Genomic DNA, 22,973 nt, shown 5'->3' with positions numbered 1-22,973 from the left:
CATGGTAGCGTTCACCTTTTTTCATTGGACAATTAATTTTCCAGATGTCTCAAACAGTCAGAAAGGGGTCTTCATCAGAGAAAATAACTTTGTAACAGTCTTCTGCTGTCCAATCCTTGTACTTCTTGCAGAATTCCAGTCTATCCTTGATGTTTTTCTTGGAGAAAAGTGGCTTCTTTGCTGACCTTTTTTACACCAAGCCACTGTCCAAAAGTCTTGGCCTTACAGATGCACTCAGACACACCTGCTGCCAATATTGAGCAGCTCTGCACATGATTCAGTAGTGACTCTTCAGGAGGTGACAGTCCTGCCGCTTGCTGGACACTCTGGGATGTTCTGAAGCCTTCTTCATTGCAGCTGAATTTCTCACCTTGAAGTTCTTGATGATCCAGTAAATGGTTCTTTCAAGTGCAATATTCTTTGCATCAAAATTGCCTCACATGTAAGGAAATTGCTGCAAAGTGATGATGGCTGCATGTTTTTCTTTAGAGGTAACCATTGATGACACAAGAACACAATGATTGGAAACACTTCTTCCTCCTGACTAGAACTTGTTCACACTTTCCCATGTGCTGATGATATGATTAGTGAAATGATACTGGCTGGTCACTTTGTGTATCAATCATTTTTACTTTAATTATAGACATGTTTTTATATATTTTTTATAAATGACAACAATCACATAACCCATAGAGAGATCGCACTGTCAGAGAGTTTGGGAATATTCGCACATTATTTTTACACATAAAAACATGATATTAGAGTTTTAAAATGAAACATTTTAAAAGAGATCAATACATCATGGTTGTTTAAACCAATGAGCATTAAGCTGTGTCGTCATCAAGTCGTTTCCCATCATGCTTTTGGTCAGAGCAGTCGGTGGAGAGCAACTGCGCTCGACTGCAGAATCCAGGGCCGTGCACAGACCTTTTGAGGGGCATGTGCTGAAACTGAAAAAGGGCACCCCCCTTAAAAAAAATAAATAAATTTTTATAAATTTTTATAAAATAAAACACCTCCCAAAAAAGGGCACTTCGGAGTGTAAGGACAAAAAGGGCATGTGCTCTGCACAGGTTGAGCCCTACCTGTGCACGTGCCTGGCAAAATCCGATGAGGCCGCCTCGCCTCGAGAGGTTTTTGACACACGTCGGCATGACATCAGAGCAAGGCGGCCCACCCTCAGACACATTTCTAACCGCCATGCATCTTGCGGTGATCACCGGTGATCTGTTCTGCGCAGAATTTGTTCATCTCAAACAAGCCTGTTGACACCGACGCACCGTGTGAATGTAGCGTTAGGGTTCTCCCCATCTAAGTTCTCGTGATATCCCCCATTATTTTGAAAGTAGTTCTCGCAATACTACAGGTATGGTTATGATTGGTTAGGGCCCTAAAGCAGAGGGAAGTTGTTTGTAGATAATTTGCATGTTATAATAATCTCATTATTATCCAAAACAACCAAAACAAATATGTGTAAAATTTTGATATTTCTCAAATTGAAACACAGAAAGAACAGAAATGCTACAAAATGTGTAGAGGACACTGAAAACATATCATCATGTTAATTTTATGTTTACCCAGTTGTTCCCATTAAATGAGGAAAAGTCATTAAATATTAGGGTGTACTCATACTAGGCGCTCGGAACCGTGCCCGAGCACATTTGACCCCCAAAGCCCGGTTCATTTGTGTGATCGCACCATTCGTGTATTATAATTTGAGTGTATTTGGGCTTATAATGGGTCTGGATCTCACCTTATTGATGAACAGGAATTGTAGTTTGCGAGTAAAGCTGCAAATTCCACCATCAACGTCAGCTGCCTTCATAATAATCCTCTGATACGTGCAAGTGAAAATCAGTGTGCGGCATAAATGATAAATCTATTAGGCAGTATCTTAGAGAAAGTGCTTTCTTCCTGTTTTCTTCCATACAAAAAGTTGCATCGTATATGACGTAAGCGTGGTTTGGCCCGGAACATTAAAGGCAATCGCGCTTGGTTCAAGGCAACTGTGCCTAGTGTGAGTACACCCTTAAGCAAAAACGTTAAACATCGCATGGGGTCAAATATGACTTTTCCACTGCATGGTATGGCTCGGTACTGCTTGCTTTAGCGCTTTTCCGCTGCATGGTACAGCTCACTTTTTGGCGCTTTTCCACTGCATGGTACGGCTCGCTTACATAGTACCGCTTTGGTTGAGGTTCCAAGCGAGCTGTACTAATACTAAAATGTGACGTCACGTGTAAACACTGCAGATCACTGATTGGTCAGAGAGAATTGTCACTACCAGCGTCATTGGATTTACGACACGATACACCAAACCCGCTAGATTTAAATAGTCAGCAACACCCACCTGTAGTATCATTTGCTTACACGACTTTTTTAAACAACTTACTTTAAATGACCGTCACACGCAACTTGAAAAAAGAAATGGCTGTATTGTGGTCTGTAGACAAGGTGCAGATGTTCCTCTTGCTGGTAGCTGAGGAGCGGATCACGGTAGTAGAGGTAGTGCAACTATAACTATCAGTCTATAATCCCACACACTTTGAAGCAGTACTAAACTGCAGTGGAAAAGCAAACCGAGCAAAGCGAGCTGAACCGAGCCATGCCGTGCCGTACCATGCAGTGGAAAAGCGCCAGTAGACCCCAAAGTTAATAGGAGGGTTAAATATGAAACTGAGATTGCCAGAAGGTGGCAGCAAATCATTTTCTTAAAGAGTGAGTCATTGAATCATTCAGTCAAATGATTCGCTCAAAACTGCTGATTCATTCAGGGACAAAGCAAGTGACTGTCTTTATAAGTAGCTGTGTTTACATGGACCCTAATAATCCATTTGTAATCAGATGAGTATCACAGTCAGAATAAAATAGTCACATGTAACCTCATCAATAAAAATGAATTGGCCAAATCCGAATGAAATTTCATTCGGATTGTTAGGGGTGGTTTAAACTGTTTTCTATTCCATTCGATAGGACATGTAAACACTTGATTAGATTGAAACCCGAAACTGTAAAATACTGCACATGTACAGTGACGTAGAAATGGCATAATGACGTTGACACATAGAACGAGCTGTTGTTGTTAAATATAGTGTAATAAATGACTGTTGTGTCATTCTAAAATTCTCATTCCATTCATCATCTGTAAAGTGCTGTGGGAGAATGTCGTTCCAGCACACCGTGGGAAGGGGCATTTTTACTGCTTGATAAATATAAGCAGCACGGCACAAAGCTTCATGTGCTTGTTGTCTCCTAATCAGGACCTGAAATAGATAAATATTAAATATTGCAATGGTAATGGTAAAATGTAAGTCACCTAATATCAACTTTTTGTTTACTGAATTGTTTTATGAAATCAATCACATTTCCAAACGTGCTGATGTTTGGGAAAACAGCACTCTCGTGTGGTATTGCTTAATTTTCTGTTATAATTATTAAAAACTCATACAAGGACATTTTTTGCCCATATTTTGAATTTTGGGGGATTTTTTTATTAATTTTGGTTTTTGCCCAAAGTATACTTCGGCCGTCCACGTTCTGTGATGTAATTTTTGTCATTGGGAGGGTCCTAATTTGCAGCACAATTTTTGTGACCATGTGGACGATGCAGGTACAACTGTGCATGCGCAAGGTGAACGTTGAGACAGAAGGGTCCACTAGGTGGCAATACACACAGTTGTGATGTACTGTGCAGTAGTTGAAGAAGAGTGTCTAAAGTGCAATACAAAACAGTAAACAAAGCAGCATATCCTTCTCCATCGTTTTGTCTTGTTTTTTGTTCTAAACTTTGCATGCAATGAAGAATCCGCTATTTTTCTGCTTCTATCCTTCTAAGCGAATATCCTGTAAATTACACAACTCAGTGCTGAGCTCTGACTTCTGGTAGAGTATAAAAAAACAATTGTACAGCGCATGTGTTGAAGAAGTCAATCAATGTTTGAGTATACTTTGAAAGCTGTGCAGACAAGACTGTGCCTGAGACGGAACGTAACGCGGAAAATGAAGTATACCCGTGCCTTTAATTTCCAACTCTGGTGTGTGTGCTGTGTGAATAGTAGCATTCTTAACCACCATGCAAACCACGCAAATGTGTAGGGCCCGCAGGCAAAAGCAGTTATCTCAATTGATGACTCCTTTTGTCATTATTTATTACCAGTGGTCCGGATAAGTAAAGAAACAACCTTAAAGCACACATATCCAAGCAGAACTAAAAAAAATAAGAAAATTAAAGAGAAGAAATCCAATGCTGAAAGTTTGCCAAAGCTTACATTTTGTTCACCGAAAAATCAAAATGAAACATGAGGCGGAAGACCCAGCCAGGTCGCACACTGAACATGCTTTGTCCGTATCGTCACTGCCTGTAAATTTCAGCTATAGGGTTGGGAATCGAGTTCCAATTCTGAAACTGCATACTTAAGGTCAGGAATTGGATACTTGTTTTAAAATTAAAATTTTTATTCCACTTATCCATTCCTGTGGGCAATTAATGTGATTTTCACCTATTTAAGCGCAAGAAGATATAGTGCACGAATACTGAATTCTGTTGAGTTCTTTTGTCCTTAAAAAGGCATGTCCACACCAAAAACGATAACTATAAAGATATCAATAAAGATAAAAATCTAAAAATCGTTCTAAATATAAAAGAATGGCACACCACAGCTATAACGATAACGATATAGAGGAACAATATCGTTGGAATCACTTTCAGATAGATTTTTTTTTACAGCTGTTGAAAGATAAAACACTGACAGCCAATCAGAGTCCACTCGAATTTAAGGGCTCACGCATTTAAAATGGCAGACAACATTGCGGAGAAGTTAATTGCGAGGTCCAGAGAAATCCACCACTGTTTGACAAATCAAACCCCCTTTTCAAGGATACTAAGAAAATGGATATATGGAAAACAATTGGTCATACCCTCAGAATAAATAGTGAGGAGAAGTATTAACAGAGATGAAATCATTATGCCAGGCTAGCAAACATAACATAAAATGACCTCAGATATCCAGCGCTAGTTTCGACAACATTGTCTTGCTTCCTTGAAGTTGCAGGGAAAAAGACTAGTGTTGTTTTTATTCCACTCTATTGACTACAGCAGCTAAATTTACTGTTAGATTGATTGCACTTACTATATTCATTCAAAACTGAGGACATCTGCTGGTTAAAGCCATTTAAATGCAACAAGAACAGCAATAACATGTTCAATGACATTGTACACACTTTGAAACTGCAGCGCGCAAGCTTAGAATAAGTAGACTGTTATCGTTCTTTGGTGTGGATGCAAATATAGTTATTGTCATAGTAATCTTTATAGTTATCATTCTTGGTGTGAACGGGCCTTAATACAGACAAATTTGTCTGTATTAAGATTAAAATATCCCCATAAAGTCACTGATCTTGAATGAATAACTTGTGTAACTTTAATAAGGATTACAGTTGTAGGCTATTTATTTGTGCTACTGATAATAAGTTTTTTGCTTTTTTCTTATTTTATTACTGACTTTTTAATTGTCTTTATTAATATTTGAAATACATATTAGTAAATTATTTTGGTGATATTTTTTGAAACCTATAGGCAAAGTGCCTTGTGTAAGTGTTCTTGAGGCTGCTGATTTTTGTTTGTAGTATTCAGCTGTAACAAAAAGAGAGTATAAATATGTTTGATATCTAAATGTTTGACTTATTTATTTGTTAATTTATTCATTGATTGATTGATTTAATTATTCCTTATTGGAATCCAAACAGGGAATTTGCTATAACGGCAGTGGTGATTATAACATGTATGCAACGTGTAACGTGTCTGCCTCTGTTGTAAGCTCTTAGAAAGTGGAAGCATATTTTCACATAATGTTGGATTTTGCTCATGGATTCAGTCACTTAAATGAAAAGGAAATCACCTTGCACAAATATGCAAACCTGCGTAAACTAGAAGACAGACTGATATTATTTGTAAAAAGAAGACTTTTGCTAAAGCTAAAACCAAGAGAGTTAATTGATTATATTGGTCAAACATATCAAAGGCCACTACTGATGCTTACTGCCACCCAGCGGTGTTCAACCAGAGAGGCGTAGAGCTTTTCTGCTATGATTTATTTATTTTTACAATGTGCATACTTGTGCTTGAATAATGAATTAATTAGAAGTACTGAAGATTTTCCAAAATAATAATAATAATAAAAATCACTTTTTGTTGATTTCATATAGCAGATGTTTTTAAAATGTAGTTCATGAGTACAATGTTATGTATGTATGTATTAATTTTTAAATGCACATTTGTCGAAAGCTATATAAATGATCATGAAATTTTTCCTCTTTCCTTCATATTTTCTGCCTCCTTTTCCTCTTATATAGTACATCTATCTCTCCCTTCACACCTTCATTTGATTATCCTTTAACTCACACCTGACTCATGTTTTCTCTTCTCTCAGCATTCATTATTGCATATCTTGAGCACAGCCTGGTTGAAGTCTTCTGATTGGTCTGCAAATACGTAGTGACCTGCACCCTGGATAACCTTGGAGGAATTAAAAAGAAAACTGTTACTGTGGAGAGTTTGGGGAAGACCGTGTGATCACTGAAATAAAACTCACTATGATTTTTGTTTGCGAATTTGGTCTCATTTCTTGAATGGCTTTTCCTGATTGGCCTTCAATGCTGGAACGTGATCCGTAGATGAAAGTCATTGGAAGAGAGGGACTGATCTTCTCCACTTGTTCCATCATGGGGTGCTGAGGCCATCCGTATGGGATTGTCATGTTTTTAAATGCTGTCTCACCACTGCCGAATCACAAGACAAATTTGTAAATGTTTTTATTTTAATCTCTGTCTATTAGGTCAGAAAATAGCGGGTATGCTGCCCGGGTTCATGGTTTACCTGGCCGTTTGTGCATTTACATGGTATATGTAATCAGCCACAGTGTCGTCGGCAAATACAGAAGCATATTTCTGCTTAAAATCTGATCGCAAAACCTGCAGCAACAAAGGACCTGAAAGAGAAATACATTCAAACGCCATAATATGTAAGCCTGTATTAGGCCTATGGGATAAAAGGGAAAAAAAATTAGGTTATTATTTCTTTATTTCTCGTAGTGGTCTTAAATCAATATTACTATATCGCAGTTGAGACATAACTTTTCTTATTAAAGAAAAAAATCATTAATATGACAATTTATATTTGTATACATGTCTATTTGAGTTTCAGGCCAGTGTTGTTTTAGTATTATTTTTAGTATTAATTAATGTTGAATTAGCTTTTATTTTTATATTTTTATTTTAGTTTAAATGATTTAGTAATTTTGTTATGTGCTATGTGTTTTTTCTATGTCTATTTAGCTTTATTTTTTATTTCAGTTTTAAAATTAATTTTACTAAAACTTCCATTTTACTTAAACTCAAAGAAATCAATAGAGATTAATGGCTGGAGGGCTAAGCCTGTTTTGGGGCATACTTCCCCAAGATTTATTCCCCTGGTTTCACAGACATGGCTTAAGCTAGTCCTACAGTATCTCACAGAAGTGAGTACACCCCTCACATTTTTGTAAATATTTATATTATTATATTATCTTTTCATGTGACAACACTGAAGAAATGACACTTTGCTACAATGTAGTGTGTACAAAGTAGTGTGTACAGCTTGTATAACAGTGTAAATTTGCTGTCCCCTCAAAATGACTCAAAATAACACACAGCCTTTAATGTCTAAACCGCTGGCCACAAAAGTGAGAACACCCTAAGTGAAAATTTCCAAATTGGGCCCAAAGTGTCAATATTTTGTGTGGCCACCATTATTTTCCAGCACTGCCTTAACCCTCTTGGGCATGGAGTTCACCAGAGCTTCACAGGTTGCCACTGGAGTCCTCTTCCACTCCTCCATGACGACATCACAGAGCTGGTGGATGTTAGAGACCTTGCACTCTTCCACCTTCCGTTTGAGGATGCCCCACAGATGCTCAATAGGGTTTAGGTCTGGAGACATTCTTTAGCAAGGCAGTGGTCATCTTGGAGGTGTGTTTGGGGTCGTTATCATGTTGAAATACTGCCCTGCGGCCCAGTCTCCGAAGGGAGGGTCCATGCTCTGCTTCAGTATGTCACAGTACATGTTGGCATTCATGGTTCCCTTAATGAACTGTTGCTCCCCAGTGCCCGGCAGCACTCATGCAACCCCAGGCCATGACACTCCCACCACCATGCTTGACTGTAGGCAAGACACACTTGTCTTTGTATTCCTCACCTGGTTGACGCCACGCTTGACACCATCTGAACCAAATAAGTTTATCTTGGTCTCATCAGACCACAGGACGTGGTTCCAGTAATCCCCACACACACTCCCCTTCAACCTCTGCAGCAATGCTGGCAGCACTCATACGTCTATTTCCCAAATACAACCTCTGGATATGACGCTGAGCACGTGAACTCAACTTCTTTGGTCGACCATGGCGAGGCTTGTTCTTAGTGGAACCTGTCCTGTTAAACTGCTGTATGGTCTTGGCCACCGTGCTGCAGCTCAGTTTCAGGGTCTTGGCAATCTTCTTATAGCCTACGCCATCTTTATGTAGAACAACAACTCTTTTTTTCAGATCCTCAGAGAGTTCTTTGCCATGAGGTGCCATGTTGACCAGTATGAGAGAGAGAGAGCGATAACACCAAATTTAACACAACTGTTCCCCATTCACACCTGAGACCTTGTAACACTAACGAGTCACATGACACCGGGGAGAGAAAATGGCTAATTGGGCTCAATTTGTACATTTTCACTTAGGGGTGTACTCACGTTTGTGGCCCGTGGTTTAGACATTAATGGCTGTGTGTTGAGTTATTTTGAGGGGACAGCAAATTTACATTATTATACAAGCTGTACACTCACTACTTTACATTTTAGCAAAGTGTCATTTCCTCAGTGTTGTCACATGAAAAGATATAATAAAATATTTACAGAAATGTAAGGGGTGTACTCCCTTCTGTGAGATACTGTAGACTAAAATGCATGTTTGGGCTTTTTTAACCAAAAGCAACTTGCTCTGACATACCTTAAAATATGTCAGTGCCATTGTTTTGTCTCAGTAATGTTTTTTTCTAGTCTACGTTTATAAAAGATACTTAAATGCCCTAATTGAACTAAGGTCTAATCCTGGCTTAGTCTAAGCCCTGTCTGTGAAACCGGGCCATAAAGTCCCCAATACATCTTTTCATTCATATATATTTAGAGAATAACGGCTGTAAAATCTATCGAAATTATTATTTTTGGTCAAGGTTAAGGTCTCACAGTATGTGTTAGATATTGATCTACAGTATGACTTAGGCCTACTTCATTTTATCCAAATAAAGAAATTTAAGTCCACTCTTTCCCTATCCAACACCAACAAATTTAACAAAATGCCTGCACTATGTAGACAAAATACTTCTTGGATTTTAACTAAAATTTATTTTAAAGACATGCAGGTCAATCATAGTCCATTTTACTTATGTCATATCATTGGGCTGAAAACATTGAGGAAACATTTTGTTTAAACATTTTGTATAAATAAATAAAATTTAAATGATCCTTCTTCCAAAACGTGCTTTTGTCTTACCCGGATTCACTATTGTTAGCCCGAAGGAAAGGCACGCTGCTGAGGCTACATCCTGTAGGAGGTCTAGTGGAGTAACACGTATGGACTAACCCAGTAGGGCCGCACATCATACGGAGGTCTCTGAGTGGCTCTCACCCGGATTGGGAGGATACAACACATGGCAGAGATGGCAGAGCGGACTCTAACAAGGGAAAGACACAGAGCTTCCATTCAGGAGCTTACCGTGGACATTACACATATGGGATCCCCTTAGGGTCGCACATATGGGCACCCAGCCTAGAACTGGTTCTCAAGGATACATCAGATGTAGGCCTGGCGCCAGACACTCCGCCACGTCCGGCTGCCGAAGGGTGATCGGAGGACTCAACAGGGTCTGCCTTGTAGGGACTCTCTGGAGAATAAAGCACATGTATTAGCGTAGCAAGCCGACACTAAGCCGACACTCTCTGTGTCTCTGACCGGTTGAGGTGAGAACACAGGAGGAGACTGGCTCGACACAAAGGCTATAGAATCTCCAAGAGTGTTAGGTGTCACCCAGCCCACAGCTCTACAAATATCTGTCAGTGAGGCGCCGGGGGCAGCGCTTGCATGTTCACTACCTGGTCTTTGAAGGAGTGGTAGGAACCTTGGGTAAAGTCTTCATGATTGGAATCTTTAGATCAACTGAATGCAAAGGCTCAAATGGGGACAATCTGAAGTGCTCTGAGCACCAGAGTGAGGTCCCAAGAGGGTATGGAGGGAGGTTGAGGAGGATTTAACCACCTCGCCCCCATAAGGAACCTGATGACCAGGTCGTGCTTCCCAACTGACTTGCCTCCTATGGGGTTGTGATAAGCAGAAATTGCAGCAGCATAGACTTTAAGACATGGAGTTCCCAGAAGTCTGGGCGCAGGTGCTACAGGATGCCCCATTTTTGAGAAAGCATATGCTTCCTCAGGGGAATTGGCCAAGGAGGGGCTGTCACGAGGAGCATCTGTTCTGGGAGCCATGTCCGGTTGGGCCAATAGGGTGCAACTTGCAAGACCTGCTCCTCTTCCTCCCTGACCTTGCACAGTGTCTGTGCGAGAAGGCTCACTGAGGAAACGCATATTTGTGTAGGCCCCGGGGCCAGCTGTGTGCCAGTGCATCCGTGCCGAGTGTTCCACCGGTCAGGGAATAAAACAACTGGCAGTGGGTGGTTTCTGTAGAGGCATACAGGTTTACCTGTGCAGCTCCGAAACAACGCCAAATCAGCTGGACCACCTGGGGAAAGAGTCTCCATTCTCCTGGGAGCACAGCTCATGTTAGCTCATTAGCTACATGGTTGAGCATGCCAGGAATGTGAATGGCACAAAACGACCTCAGATGCTTTTGACTCCAGAGGAGGAGATGGCGGGCGAGTTGCGACATGCGATGGGAGCGTAGACTACCCTGATCATTGATGTACACAACGGCCGCAGTGTTGTCCGTACGGACCAGCATGTCTTTGCCCTGTAGGCGATTTTATAGGCGGCTCAGTGCAAGACTTACTGCCAGCAACTCGAGGCAATTGATGTGCCACTGCAGGTGGGGTTCTGTCCAAACCCCTGAGACTGCATGCCGTTGTACGTGGCACCCCAGCCTGTGGCAGAGACATCTGTGAACACCATAGCATGCTTGGACAGGGGTACTCCTGCCTGCAAAAACAAGGGGTCTGACTTTCACCCGGTGAGTGCCGCGTTGCCAAGCCCATCTCCAGACTTGGCCGTGAAGCCAGTGCTGAAGCGGTCTCATATGAAGCAAACCGAGCGGTGTTACTGCTGCTGTGGCTGCCATATGCCCCAGGAGCCTCTGAAATAATTTCAGTGTGAACGCCACCCTGCCTTTCTTGGGTACAGTGAAGTAGGGGCTGTAAAACCCTGACTTCATATTGGTTGGAGGGACTGGCTCTATCGCGTCCTTCGCCAATAGGACTGCGATGTCCACTCACAAGACATGGGCTTCGGCAGCTTTTACTGCAGTGAACTGGATGCCTCCTAACTTGGGGGGACGCTGTGCAAACTGAATCATATAGCCAAGTCTAATGTTCTGAAGGAGCCAGCAAGATGGACTGGGGAGCGCTAACCAGGCTCTCAGAGATCGTGCAAGCGGGACCAAGGGAACCACAGACGTACCTGTTGTGGGACAGCAAGGTGGAACACAGAGACACGGCTTGGGGGGCTCTCCTTCTGAGGCAGCCCGTAGCGGGGTCTGAGTGTGCGGTGCAACACTACCTGGTTCCGCAGTTGGGCAGAGGGTACATGAGTTCATGCTCTCGAACTGCCCACTGCTGCCCGCTGGTGACAGAAGAGGAGGATGAGAGTGGTGAGGTTTTTTGCCTCCCACTGCTCTCTGTGCCCTCTTGGGACCCAGAGATAGAGGAACTGCTCTTTTGTCAAGAAATTTGGGTGTCATAAACCATACAAACACTTTTGTTTTGTTTGTTGTATTTAATTTTTTGTCTCCTTTGATTGATTGACTAACTACTAACTCTGATTTAACTAAATTATAAACTGCTATGTAAATAGTTCACAATCAAGTTTGCCCAGTTTAAAATCAGTATTATTTATTTATCTTTTCATAAATTAACATTTTAAATAGGCCTAACGAATAGGCCTAGTGATGTACCTGTATCAACTTACACTTATTTATTTCATTTAATTGCCAAGGCAACATTTCTATGTTTTTTAAGTTTACGTTTTTCATTTATTATTTATATTTTATTTTATTTCTAATTCATCACAGTTATTGAAACTATTTTTAATAGTTTTAGTTTTAATAAAACAATAGTAAAACAATTAGTAAACAATAACAACACAGTTTCATACCCAGTGGGCCTGCCAGCCTAAGCGGACCAAGAGGGTTGAATGGATTCATTGCTGCCCCAAAGGCTTTAATCCAAATGGGAACCCAACGCTCCTGAACATTTGGTCTTGCTGCAAAACCCCATGGCTCCACCAACACCAAGTGCTTCAATCTGTGTAAATTCATTTACACAACATTCTTTATAGCAGAAATTAGCCACATTTCCATTGAAATTACCCAGAACAATTTGTCCCAGGAACTTATTTTCCCCCAGAAGTGTTGCTGTCTGCGTTTCCATCGCAGTCTAAAGTACTGTGATTAGTCCGGTGACGTTCTCTGTATAAGCTTACTAAAGCCTGAACCTCGTTGTCGGTCCATCAGTCATATTTTTTAAACTTTTTAAACGAATAGCAAACAGGGAGCAGGGACTTTCTGAGGGGGACATTTTTACCCAGAACTTCATTTAGACCCTGGTCCCTGCAGTTGAAACACACCGAGTACCACCCCAAAGTCCCTAGTTCCTGGCGAAAGTTCCTGCGGTGGAAACGTGGCTATTGAAAGCATTCTTGACTGATTCAATATTGTTAAAATATTAACTTAATTTATACCATCGTCTGTCTGAATACTCGATTCTGACTGGCTGGAAGGTGTACAATAAAACAGTTTAATGCACAAGTAGTTCCAAGTCAGTTTAATTGCCGTTTTATATTAAAGGGTTAGTTCACCCAAAAATTAAAATGAATTACTGTCGTTCCAAATCCGTAAGACCTTCGTTCATCTTCAGAACACAAATTAAGATATTTTTTGATGGAATACAGGCGGCGTTCTGACTTAGAACACAGAAGCGCTGCACTGTCTATACAACGTAAACAGCGTAGGAGACTGACAGGGAAAAGAATAAAGTTGTTGAATAAAGTTGTTATTTTTGTTTTGTTTTTGCACACAAAAAGTATTCTGATCACTTCATAAAATTAAGGTTGAACCACTGTAGTCACGTGACTATTTTAACAATGTCTTTTCTAACTTTCTGTGTCTTGAAAGTGCTGTCTATAGAGGAGTCAGAGAGCTCTTGGATTTCATCAAAAAATTTAATTTGTGTTCCGAAGATGAACAAAGGTCTTACGGGTTTGGAACGACATGAGGGTGAGTAATTAATAACAAAATTTTAATTTTTGGGTGAACTAACCCTTTAATGTGCTGCTTTCATTGAAGCGCACACACACATATGTCACTCGCACACAGAGATCGGAGATTGTGCTGTGCACATACAGGAAAATGAGCACAGAAACTAGGCTAATTCATTTAAATAAATGTTATAATGGACTACTTTGTTATACTACTTTGTTATAATGTTATAAAGCACAACTGCTTCCACATTCTACTTATGCTGTGTTCACACCATGTTACAGGCTTGAAATGACAACAGGTGACGGAGCTGTTCATGTCCTCGGACTGGAAATTATGTGTTTCTATAGCACCACTATTAATGCCTAAAGTCTGATTTTGTGGTGGCTGTGCTTTAAATTAAATTATTATAATCTTAATTCAAAGTGATGAAGAATTTTGAAAGTCTGACAGTAATCAGTGTTGAGTATTACTGTAAGGTTAACCCTGCCTGGTTTAAATGTTTGAAAACTGATTAACAGTTGAAAACATTCATTAGAAATTTAGAAAAGTAATCAAAAAGTAATAGAATGTAATCAGTTACATTACTTTAATAAAGTAATTGAAATAGTTACACTACTTTTTACATTTTAAAAAGGGTAACTTGTAATTGAAAATATACATAACCGGAAATAATGTTGTACTATTTCAAAATGGAAGTGTGTCACAAAGCTCAGGAAAAGTAGTCCATTTAATCAAATAGTCTATATGTACCCTTACTGTATTTCTGTGTCTGTTTTAAAGTGGACAGAATGCTAGATCTAACAAGTGGTAACTGACAAAAATAACCACCATTTTTAACCCTTCCAGTCAAATTTAGCGCTGCAAACATCAACACTTCTAACTTGTCAATGCTGGCAAATGACCATGGTATAAGCAGGATAATCCACAACTCGCTGTGCATTGAACAATTTGAATGCAAACCGCCCAACATGTTGTGCATTAAAATGGTTTAAAGCACAGCCAGCCGTGGATCATCCCTTACTTTAAAACCACACACACATTTACCTGTGAGGATATTTCAGGGCATAGGCAGTAGACACATATCCTCCAAGATCATGGCCCAGGAGAATCATATGTTCCAACCCTTCTGCCTTTCTCCAGTCCTCCAGGGATTGTACAAACTGCTCCTCTGCATCCTTGGCATCCCTACCAAAGGTTGGTCGACTGCTGCGTCCAAATCCCAGCATGTCCAGTGCGTACACAGGCCTTCCTTCCCCTGCAAAGGCAGATAGGTTTTTCACCCAGAGACCCACTCCACCCCCAAAACCATGTAGTAGCACTAATGGGACCTTAAGTTGTTGAACCCCAGTGGTTGAGAGGTCAGATGAGCACTCTACTTCATTAAAGCCCAGCGTCCAAATGTAGTTGCCATTAGAAATGGGAACATGTCCTTGAGTAAACTTCACTTTGATGGCTGAAAATAAAATATGTTCAATAGTTTGTATGGAGATCTGAATCTTTTTAGGAGTTACACACTTACACAAACATATTCTTACGTTTCAGGATTCTGTCTTCTGATTTTATAAGATGGGAGAGTGAGGTGGGACACCAGGACGGCAGCCAACTGGAGATACACCTTGATCTATAATGTACAGTAAACAAATGCCCATATGACAAGAAGATATAATGATGCGTTACTATTCCATTATCAACTTTCTCATCATCCTACTGGCTCTTGTCTCAGAGCATTTTCTGTCCAACAGGCAAAACTAGGACATGCCCTTGTGTGTGTACATGATCCCTACTTATATTTATCTGCATTTTACAAATGCCATGCCAATCCTGAACCTAAATGTTGAAGGATCTAAAGATTCTCAACAGCAGCCTGTGTGTATTACTTTAAGAGAGCAACCATCTGTTTTATTTTCTTTGTTTTATATGATTTAATTTTATAATCATTTATAATCATTAGTCATTTATGTAGTTGTAATGTGATTTATCATTTAATCATTTATTCATATTATTATTAGGGGTTCAAGCATGTAGTGCTGAAACCCTATTGTAATTGTAAGGATTTTTATTATTTTTCTTATGCCTTAAAGCTGATCAGGCAGCCCAAACCGTAAGGCATAGAGACTTGAAACTTTGTCAGAAGGTAGTAGTCTTGCTTGGTACTCAGATACCCGGACTCGTCCAAATTGGCCAATAGGTGGCGCTACAGCGATCAAAAACACAAAATTGCTAATAACTCCTACACCTTTTGTCCTAGAGTCAAGTGTCTTATATCATTGGAATCCTACTTTTGAAAAAAAGACGAAAAAAAAAAAAAAAAATCCGCCATTTTGAATTTTGTCCAAAACCTACTTTTGCGAACTAGTCCTAGGTTTTTCGCCCTTGGTTAATTATTCGCAAATATGTGAAAAACTTACTTTTGCAAACTAGTCCTATAGGTTTTTCACCTGATCAGAACCAAACCAGTGCAGAAATGTTCTCTGGAGTCTGAATATCAAAAGAACCAGTGCAGGACAATTCTCTGGACTCTCTAGATCAATAATTATCAAAAAAAAAAAGTTGAACTTTACCCTTTGGGTCACTATAACAGAGTCATTTAGAAAGTGAGCGTGACTAAATATACCCTAAAGCCTAAACAAAAACTCAGAACTTCACAAAAATAGGTGAGCACATGCAGCATATGACTCTAAAGAAGCATGCCAATTTTTATGGAGATCGGACCATAGGTGGCGCTATAACTGTTAAAAACCTTTGAAAAACATATGTTTTTAATGGTTTTGGATGAAAATGTATATAACTTTGGTTGTGGTTGACTTATTTTCACGGGAGTCAGGTCCTTAGACTCCTGAATCCTTCCCGAGTCCAACGATACCAGACTTGCCAGGTTTCGGCTTATGGTTTGTGCAAAGTTGTGATTTAGCGCTTAAAAACTTCTGCGAATATCTTCGCAACCGTTAGTCCGATCGAGACGTAACCACCGTAGGAAACACGGAACCTAAGTTGATTAACTAGATGTTAAATCCCAAATGTCAAAATTTTGATAGGAAGGGCCAAAAAAATTCAATCAAAGTCGCTCATGAGTCATTTTTTATGCTCTCATATATATAAGTGTCAATAACTTAAAAACAAAATAAGATATTTTCACCAAAATTGGCACACATATGTATGGACACACTCGGAGGACACCCAAAAAAATGGTGGAGATCGGGCAATAGCTGGCGCTATAACTGTCAAAAAACCTTTAAAAACCATATTTTTCCTTAGAAAATTGCCTGAAACTATCATTTGTTGCCACCAGATGGCAGTAGAAGGCCATTAATATAGTTTAAGGTTTCAAGGTTTTGTCATTTAAAATCCCTTTTAAACTATCCAAATCCTTATTATAACATTACTATTCACATTTTGTCAAGTTTTACTGCTTCATTTGTTCATTTGATATATGTTTTTTGCAATTATATAACATTACAATTACATTGAGACCTGAAAATGATGAATTTTAAAGGGGAAACCTGGAATAAGCATTTTCTAACCTATCATTGATTTCAAATATCCATATCTGCAACAAAATGTGTGTGTAAGCACATTTACTTAATGGAGTCAACATAGAAAATGTGCTTCAAACAAAACAGTAAAAAGAAACCTGAAAATGATGTTATACTGAGATTTGCAGAAAACATTGCTACCCATCATGTACAAACCCGATTCCAAAAAAGTTGGGACACTGTACAAATTGTGAATAAAAAAGGAATGCAATGATGTGGAAGTTTCAAATTTCAATATTTTATTTAAAATACAACATAGATGACATATCAAATGTTTAAACTGAGAAAATGTATCATTTTAAGGAAAAAATAAATTGATTTTAAATTTCATGGCATCAACACATCTCACAAAAGTTGGGACAAGGCCATGTTTACCACTGTGTGGCATCCCCTCTTCTTTTTATAACAGTCTGCAAAAGTCTGGGGACTGAGGAGACAAGTTGCTCAAGTTTAGGAATAGGAATGTTGTTCCATTCTTGTCTAATACAGGTTTCTAGTTGTACAGTGTCCCAACTTTTTTGGAATCGGGTTTGTATTTCAAACACTGAATCTACAAGAAAATGTGTGTGTGTAAGCATGCTTAGTGTGTATCAAGTATTATTGTTTAAGCCTTTTCATTCTCTGTGTTTGTTTTAGCATATATCATAACTGTTTCTCTGTGATTTAAGTGGTGACATGCTTGCTAAACAAAACTTAATATCTCTTTATGCATATATGCTTAAAGGCCTTAAATGCTTGAACCCCGGTAAATGCTGCTTGCAGCTTTAATTTTTATTATTATTTGATTTATGTCATTTTATGTTTTTATATTTTATATTACTTATTATTTTACAGCGTTTCCTCTAGAATTTTTTTTAGCTTTGGTGGCAGGCCTTTTTCCACAGGGGGAGGGGCCCATGGACCACGCCCCCTTGGTAGGTTAAACCTTCTCACCCAAGATCACACTCACACATAGGCCTACCACTTTCTGGGGAATTCAAAAATTAAAACAACCAACTATCTTTGTCAAAACAAATTTCGAAAGATATTTATTTGCAAAAATTTAAACTGCCAAAGTAGAAGGCTATATTCAAACTTATTCAAAAATACTATTATAAATTTGGTTAATAGATTTCAGCAGCACATTTGGTGAAGCAACATGAGTCACAGCATGCAGAACTTGAACATTGAAAAGTTCAAAGCACAAAGGGAAGAGATATTGATGCGTAGTGTATTATATTTATGCAACAGTTTATTGAGCCTTTTCTTTGAACAGTTTTAAATTCCAGTTAATGTGTGTGTGAAGAACAATTCATAGTGCACTCTATTCCAGTGTTGTAATCTAACAGACACCAGGGAGAAAGATGACATGATTTAGAAACAGCAATAAACTCCAGCAAAATAAAGGCCCTTTATGCAAAACCATAGACCTTTATCTACAAATAAAGTATAATAATGGGAACTTGGAGTGAGTTTCATCGTGTTACTGCTGTAACCGAATGTGACGCACTGTTTGAATGTTGATGGAGACTGAGAATCGAGTTTCCATTAACTTTAACTTAACGACATATATTTTCATTTGTACCTCAAATTAAGCTATTGAATGGCTTCAGAAGTCTTGGAATATAGTGCACAAAAACTTTATGGTGCTTTACAATGTTTTATGCCTTTAGTGGGGCTTAACTAGAGTAGTGCGCACAATATTGGATGTCATGGAATGGGAAAGTCTCATGATGGGAAAATGTCTCCATTTGAAGGTTTTGGACGTCACAGGATGATGTTGTGAAACAGTAATTTTCCATTGTTTTTGCTGTGGTATGATAACACTTGTTGAATTTGTGCTGGCAGAAGAGGACTGAGCATTGGAACATCTGCAATTACACTAGTTCTGACATGAAACTCTAGATAGCGCAAGCCAGAGATGGGCACTCGAGTTAGTGACTCAGAGTCGCATTTTAAAAGACTTCAGACTTGACTCCACACAAAAGACTCATGAATATTTTAAAAACAACTCAAGTATTTTGTCCTTAACTACTGATATAATACAAACAATTAAAGACACTGGAACGACAACATCAAATTTTATGAGACATCGCATCCACAAAGCTAGTCACATTAACTCAAACAGCTAGCTATATACTGTGGTGAAGCTGCATGGCTAATTTGGATTGCCAGCCTGTTAAAATATGAACAAAAATAAAAATAAATAAAAATCTAGCTTTTAAACCTAACGTTTTATTAATCTTTTCATAGTATGCAGCTTTTCTCTTTCCTAATGTGTCCATAAGAGAGAGATAGAAAGAGATGTTAATCCATTTATTACTTAAACCTCATATTTTAAGTTATCACAAACAGCATGCATACAGTGTTCTATTGACATTCTTAAACATTCCGAGGTTTGATATTTTCTGATAATGACTGTCGTCAATAACAACGAAGCTGTATAGCAAACTGCTGTATAACAAACCGACTCACTGGCGCCATCTTGCATCCACTTAGCGACTGTATTGAAAATGACTACTCGTGTTGCCAGGGTGATTGTTTTGTACATTGTAATGGATTATAAAGTAACAAGCTAGATGCACATTATCCCTTACATCTTAGGACCTTTATTACAAACAAAACAGATGATAGAAAGATCATATTATTTTGTCTATATAATACAACTAGGATAAAAAATAGGATTTGAGTATGATCACTTTTTTTTTTTTTTTAAAGACTCGAGACTTGACTCGGACTCATGACAAAAGACTCCAGACTTGACTCAGACTCCAGTGATAAAGACTTCAGACTTGACTCGGACTCCAGATAAAAGACTTGTGAACATCACATCATTATCTACATTGCACAGCTGATTGGTTGCTGTTGCCTCAGCGGCTAATGAGCTGCGGCTCAACATGTTGCTGTTAGCAGTATGTAGCGTGCTTTCAAAAACCCTCCACCAACCCCAGCTCAACCTGTACAGATCTGCTAGGGGGGTTAAATCATGTATGTTACATGTGCAGCAGCAGCATGTCTGTAAATGTATTGGCAGTAGCAAGTCTCGATACTTAATCTGCAGCAGCATAGCAGATCTGTTCCGCCAAGACCAAATATATTAACATTGCCATATCCATTACCATACCAAACTCCCGAGAGTTGTCATGACAAAACATATGCAATAAACTCTGCTCTTTTTACTTTCATCACTTTGTCTCCTGCTTCTGCTCTTCCCTGGCTTTCTCGGTCAAATTCTCAGGCTTATAGAAGACTATCTTCACCTCAGTGATTCAGCTTTCAGGTTGGATCTAATTTCGGATATTTCTGATGTGGAGATCCATCCATCCATCCATCCATCCATCCATCCGGCATGTCCTTACAATGTTTAACATTTTCTGTTCTCATTGATAAGTTTTTTTACTTCTAAAATCAAAATTCTTAAAATGATCACAAATAAAATTAAAATAAAATAATAATAATAATAAATATATATATATATACATATATATACACTTTACAATAAGGTTCATTTGTTAACATTAGTCAATGTATTAACTAACATGAACTAACCATGTGCAATACATTTGTTACTGTATTTGTTAACTTTGTTAACATTACTTAATAAAAATACAGCTGTTCATAATTTGTTCACGTTATTTCACAGTGCGCTAACTAATGTTAACAAATACAACTCTTGATTTTAATATTGTATTAGTAAATGTTGAAATTAACATTAACAAAGATTAATAAATGCTGTAGAAGTGCAGTTCATTAACTAATGAACCTTATTGTAAAGTGTTACCCTAACATTTTTGTCTTGTATCTTTATATCAACACACACACATATAGAGATGTTTACATGCACAGCTTACCTCCCTTCTGTAAGTACAAATTCCTCTTGATTTGTTCTCATTGTTCCTCTCTCATCACTGACATATTATTTTTGTGAAAAAGTAGACAGCTAAACAGGCAGTGCAAATAGGGAAGTGGTCAAAGAATATCCCCAAGGGCCAAAGATGCACCTTTCACCCACTCTTGGTTAAAGTGCATATTTATTTTCTTTTATAGCTGACAGAGGTCACATATCTCTGTAGGGCCACAAGGGTCATTTGCTATTATGCAGTTATTTTGAACTTTTTATTTCTATAAATTAAAAAAAAACATCTTTTTAAAATTTTAATTCATGAAGCTAGGGAACAATAGTCTGTTTGAGGAAGGAGAGAAGGAAAAAGAAGGGCAAGAAGGAAAAAAGAAGGAAAAATTAGAAAAAGAAGAAAAAATGAAAGGCAAGGGAAAATTTAAACCCACCTACAACATTTTTCACAAGTGCCTAAAACTTCTGAGTGATACTATAACAAAGCAAAACACACAAAAAACAAGGAAGAGAAGCATTTAACTTCTCTTAAACTTTTATTTTCAATCAAAAAATAGCCAATCATTCATTAATTCATGAAGTCATTCACATTTTTATTCTTTTAGTCATTCTTTTCAAGTACAACATGTTAAATCGTACCAAATTTTTAGACCGGATGCATTTGAGAGTAACTTCAGCACATAAGTCTTCAACACAATGTATTTGTATATATTCAAAATGTATATACTGTATTTGTATATATTCAATATCAGATATATTAGATTTGACCCCAGGTGCCGAATCCCTGTCAGAAGATATAAGTCTTCTATAAGCCTGAGAGTTTGATTGAGAAAGCCAGGGAGGAGCAGAAGCAGGAGACAAAGCCATAATAAAAAGACCAGAGTTTACTGAATAATCTCAGTTGCATATATTTCAGTGCTCAGACTTCAACTGGATGTTTCAATGCTCAGTGCTCAGACTTCATCTGACCAGTACAATTCCAACAAGTGGTATTATACCAAGGGAAAAACAATGGATAATTACTGCTTCACAACATCGCCCTGTGATGTTAAAAACCTTGAAATGGAGACATTCTCTTATCTCTAACTCGTGAAGACAAACATCCCTTCAAATGGCACAATCATAAGATTTAAATAACAACTGAAAAGAAATACGTAATATAAAATATAAAAACACAAATGAATAATAATAAAATGATTAAATGATAAATTATGTAAAAGAATAATATGAATAAATGATAAATGACTGAGATTGTGAAAAATGAGAAAATCAAATAATGAGAATAATATGAATAAATGAATGACAAATACATAAATGACTAATGATTATAAAACTAAATCATATAAAAAATAAAAAATAAACAGTAAATAAAACTATGTATGATTGCTCTCTTAAAGTAACACACGCGGGTTGCTATTGAAATCCTTTAGATCCTTCAAACAGAACAGAAAACATGTAGAACTATACTCCAGTGTCCATGGCTCTTTGGGTGGGTGAGGGGAGGAGGGATACTAGCCCTGTGTCATTTCTTTTTATTAATCTACTCCAACCACTGCTCATTTGGTATTGCCTCTACAGAGGGACAGTATACAATGCCATTGTATTGGCTGTGCCAAGTCTCCACTGTCTGCCCGTATTTCTTGCGCAAGCTGTGCAAGCTTTGCAAGTAAGTTTTCAAACTGGAGCAGGAGGGGCAGAGGAGAGGCTGACCCCAAGAGCCTGTGGTAGAGTAGGGAAGAGTTGGCGCTGGGTTTGCGGATTCTCAGCTGCCGGTGACGAAACCGCTGGGGCTGAAGGGATCTTCACCTGCACCTGGCCCACGAGGTGGGTGTTGTGAAGACCTTTGACTTTCTATGATACGACAAATGTCAATAGTTTTATCAAATTAAATGGTGAATGTTCATGAAGTGACTCCAAGAGCAGCTCTGCAGATGAAGTTCATGTATCCATGTATAGGGAGACGGCAGACACTGAAATCATCGCGAGTGCCACGCGTGCTTCAGTGGTATGTGTAGTAGTAGATGAAATGCTTCAGATTTCAAAAGAAGTCTTTTTGAGCTTTATTATTCACAGATACCAGTCCGTATTGATATCTGATTCATTGTACAG

The 22,973-nt window shown here is 38.5% G+C and overlaps 1 protein-coding gene across 2 annotated transcripts; it reads right to left on the bottom strand.

Annotated features, from left to right (window-relative positions):
- Positions 1-620: 620 nt before the first annotated feature.
- LOC127501673 (1-acylglycerol-3-phosphate O-acyltransferase ABHD5) lies at positions 621-21,284 on the bottom strand. 2 transcript variants are annotated; one of them, XM_051873814.1, is made up of 8 exons: positions 20,863-21,284; positions 15,035-15,120; positions 14,544-14,952; positions 12,395-12,543; positions 6,875-6,986; positions 6,591-6,777; positions 6,403-6,514; positions 621-3,263 (listed from the first exon to the last, which is right to left on the bottom strand). In XM_051873814.1, exons 1-7 carry the CDS (start codon positions 20,901-20,903, stop codon positions 6,425-6,427), a joined length of 1,074 nt encoding a protein of 357 aa, XP_051729774.1. In that variant the 5' UTR covers positions 20,904-21,284; the 3' UTR covers positions 621-3,263; positions 6,403-6,424. The 2 variants fall into 2 exon arrangements, with proteins under 2 accessions (XP_051729774.1, XP_051729773.1); XM_051873813.1 differs by lacking the exon at positions 621-3,263 and having other exon boundaries at positions 6,075-6,514.
- Between the last annotated feature and the right edge of the window lie 1,689 nt (positions 21,285-22,973).

The sequence above is a fragment of the Ctenopharyngodon idella genome, chromosome 19 (genome assembly GCF_019924925.1).
Source record: "Ctenopharyngodon idella isolate HZGC_01 chromosome 19, HZGC01, whole genome shotgun sequence".
In the NCBI taxonomy this organism is placed as follows: Eukaryota; Metazoa; Chordata; class Actinopteri; order Cypriniformes; family Xenocyprididae; genus Ctenopharyngodon; species Ctenopharyngodon idella.
This window is presented reverse-complemented; position numbering and strand designations above follow the sequence as displayed.

Coding starts and splice junctions, on each gene's coding strand:
- LOC127501673 (XM_051873814.1), bottom strand. CDS start 20,903: ATGAGAACAAATCAAGAGGAATTTGTACTTACAGAAGGGAG. Junction 6,987..12,394: donor TAGGCTGGCAGGCCCACTGG/GTATGAAACTGT, acceptor TTTCTCTTTCAG/GTCCTTTGTTGCTGCAGGTT. Junction 6,778..6,874: donor GTAAATGCACAAACGGCCAG/GTAAACCATGAA, acceptor GTGATTCGGCAG/TGGTGAGACAGCATTTAAAA.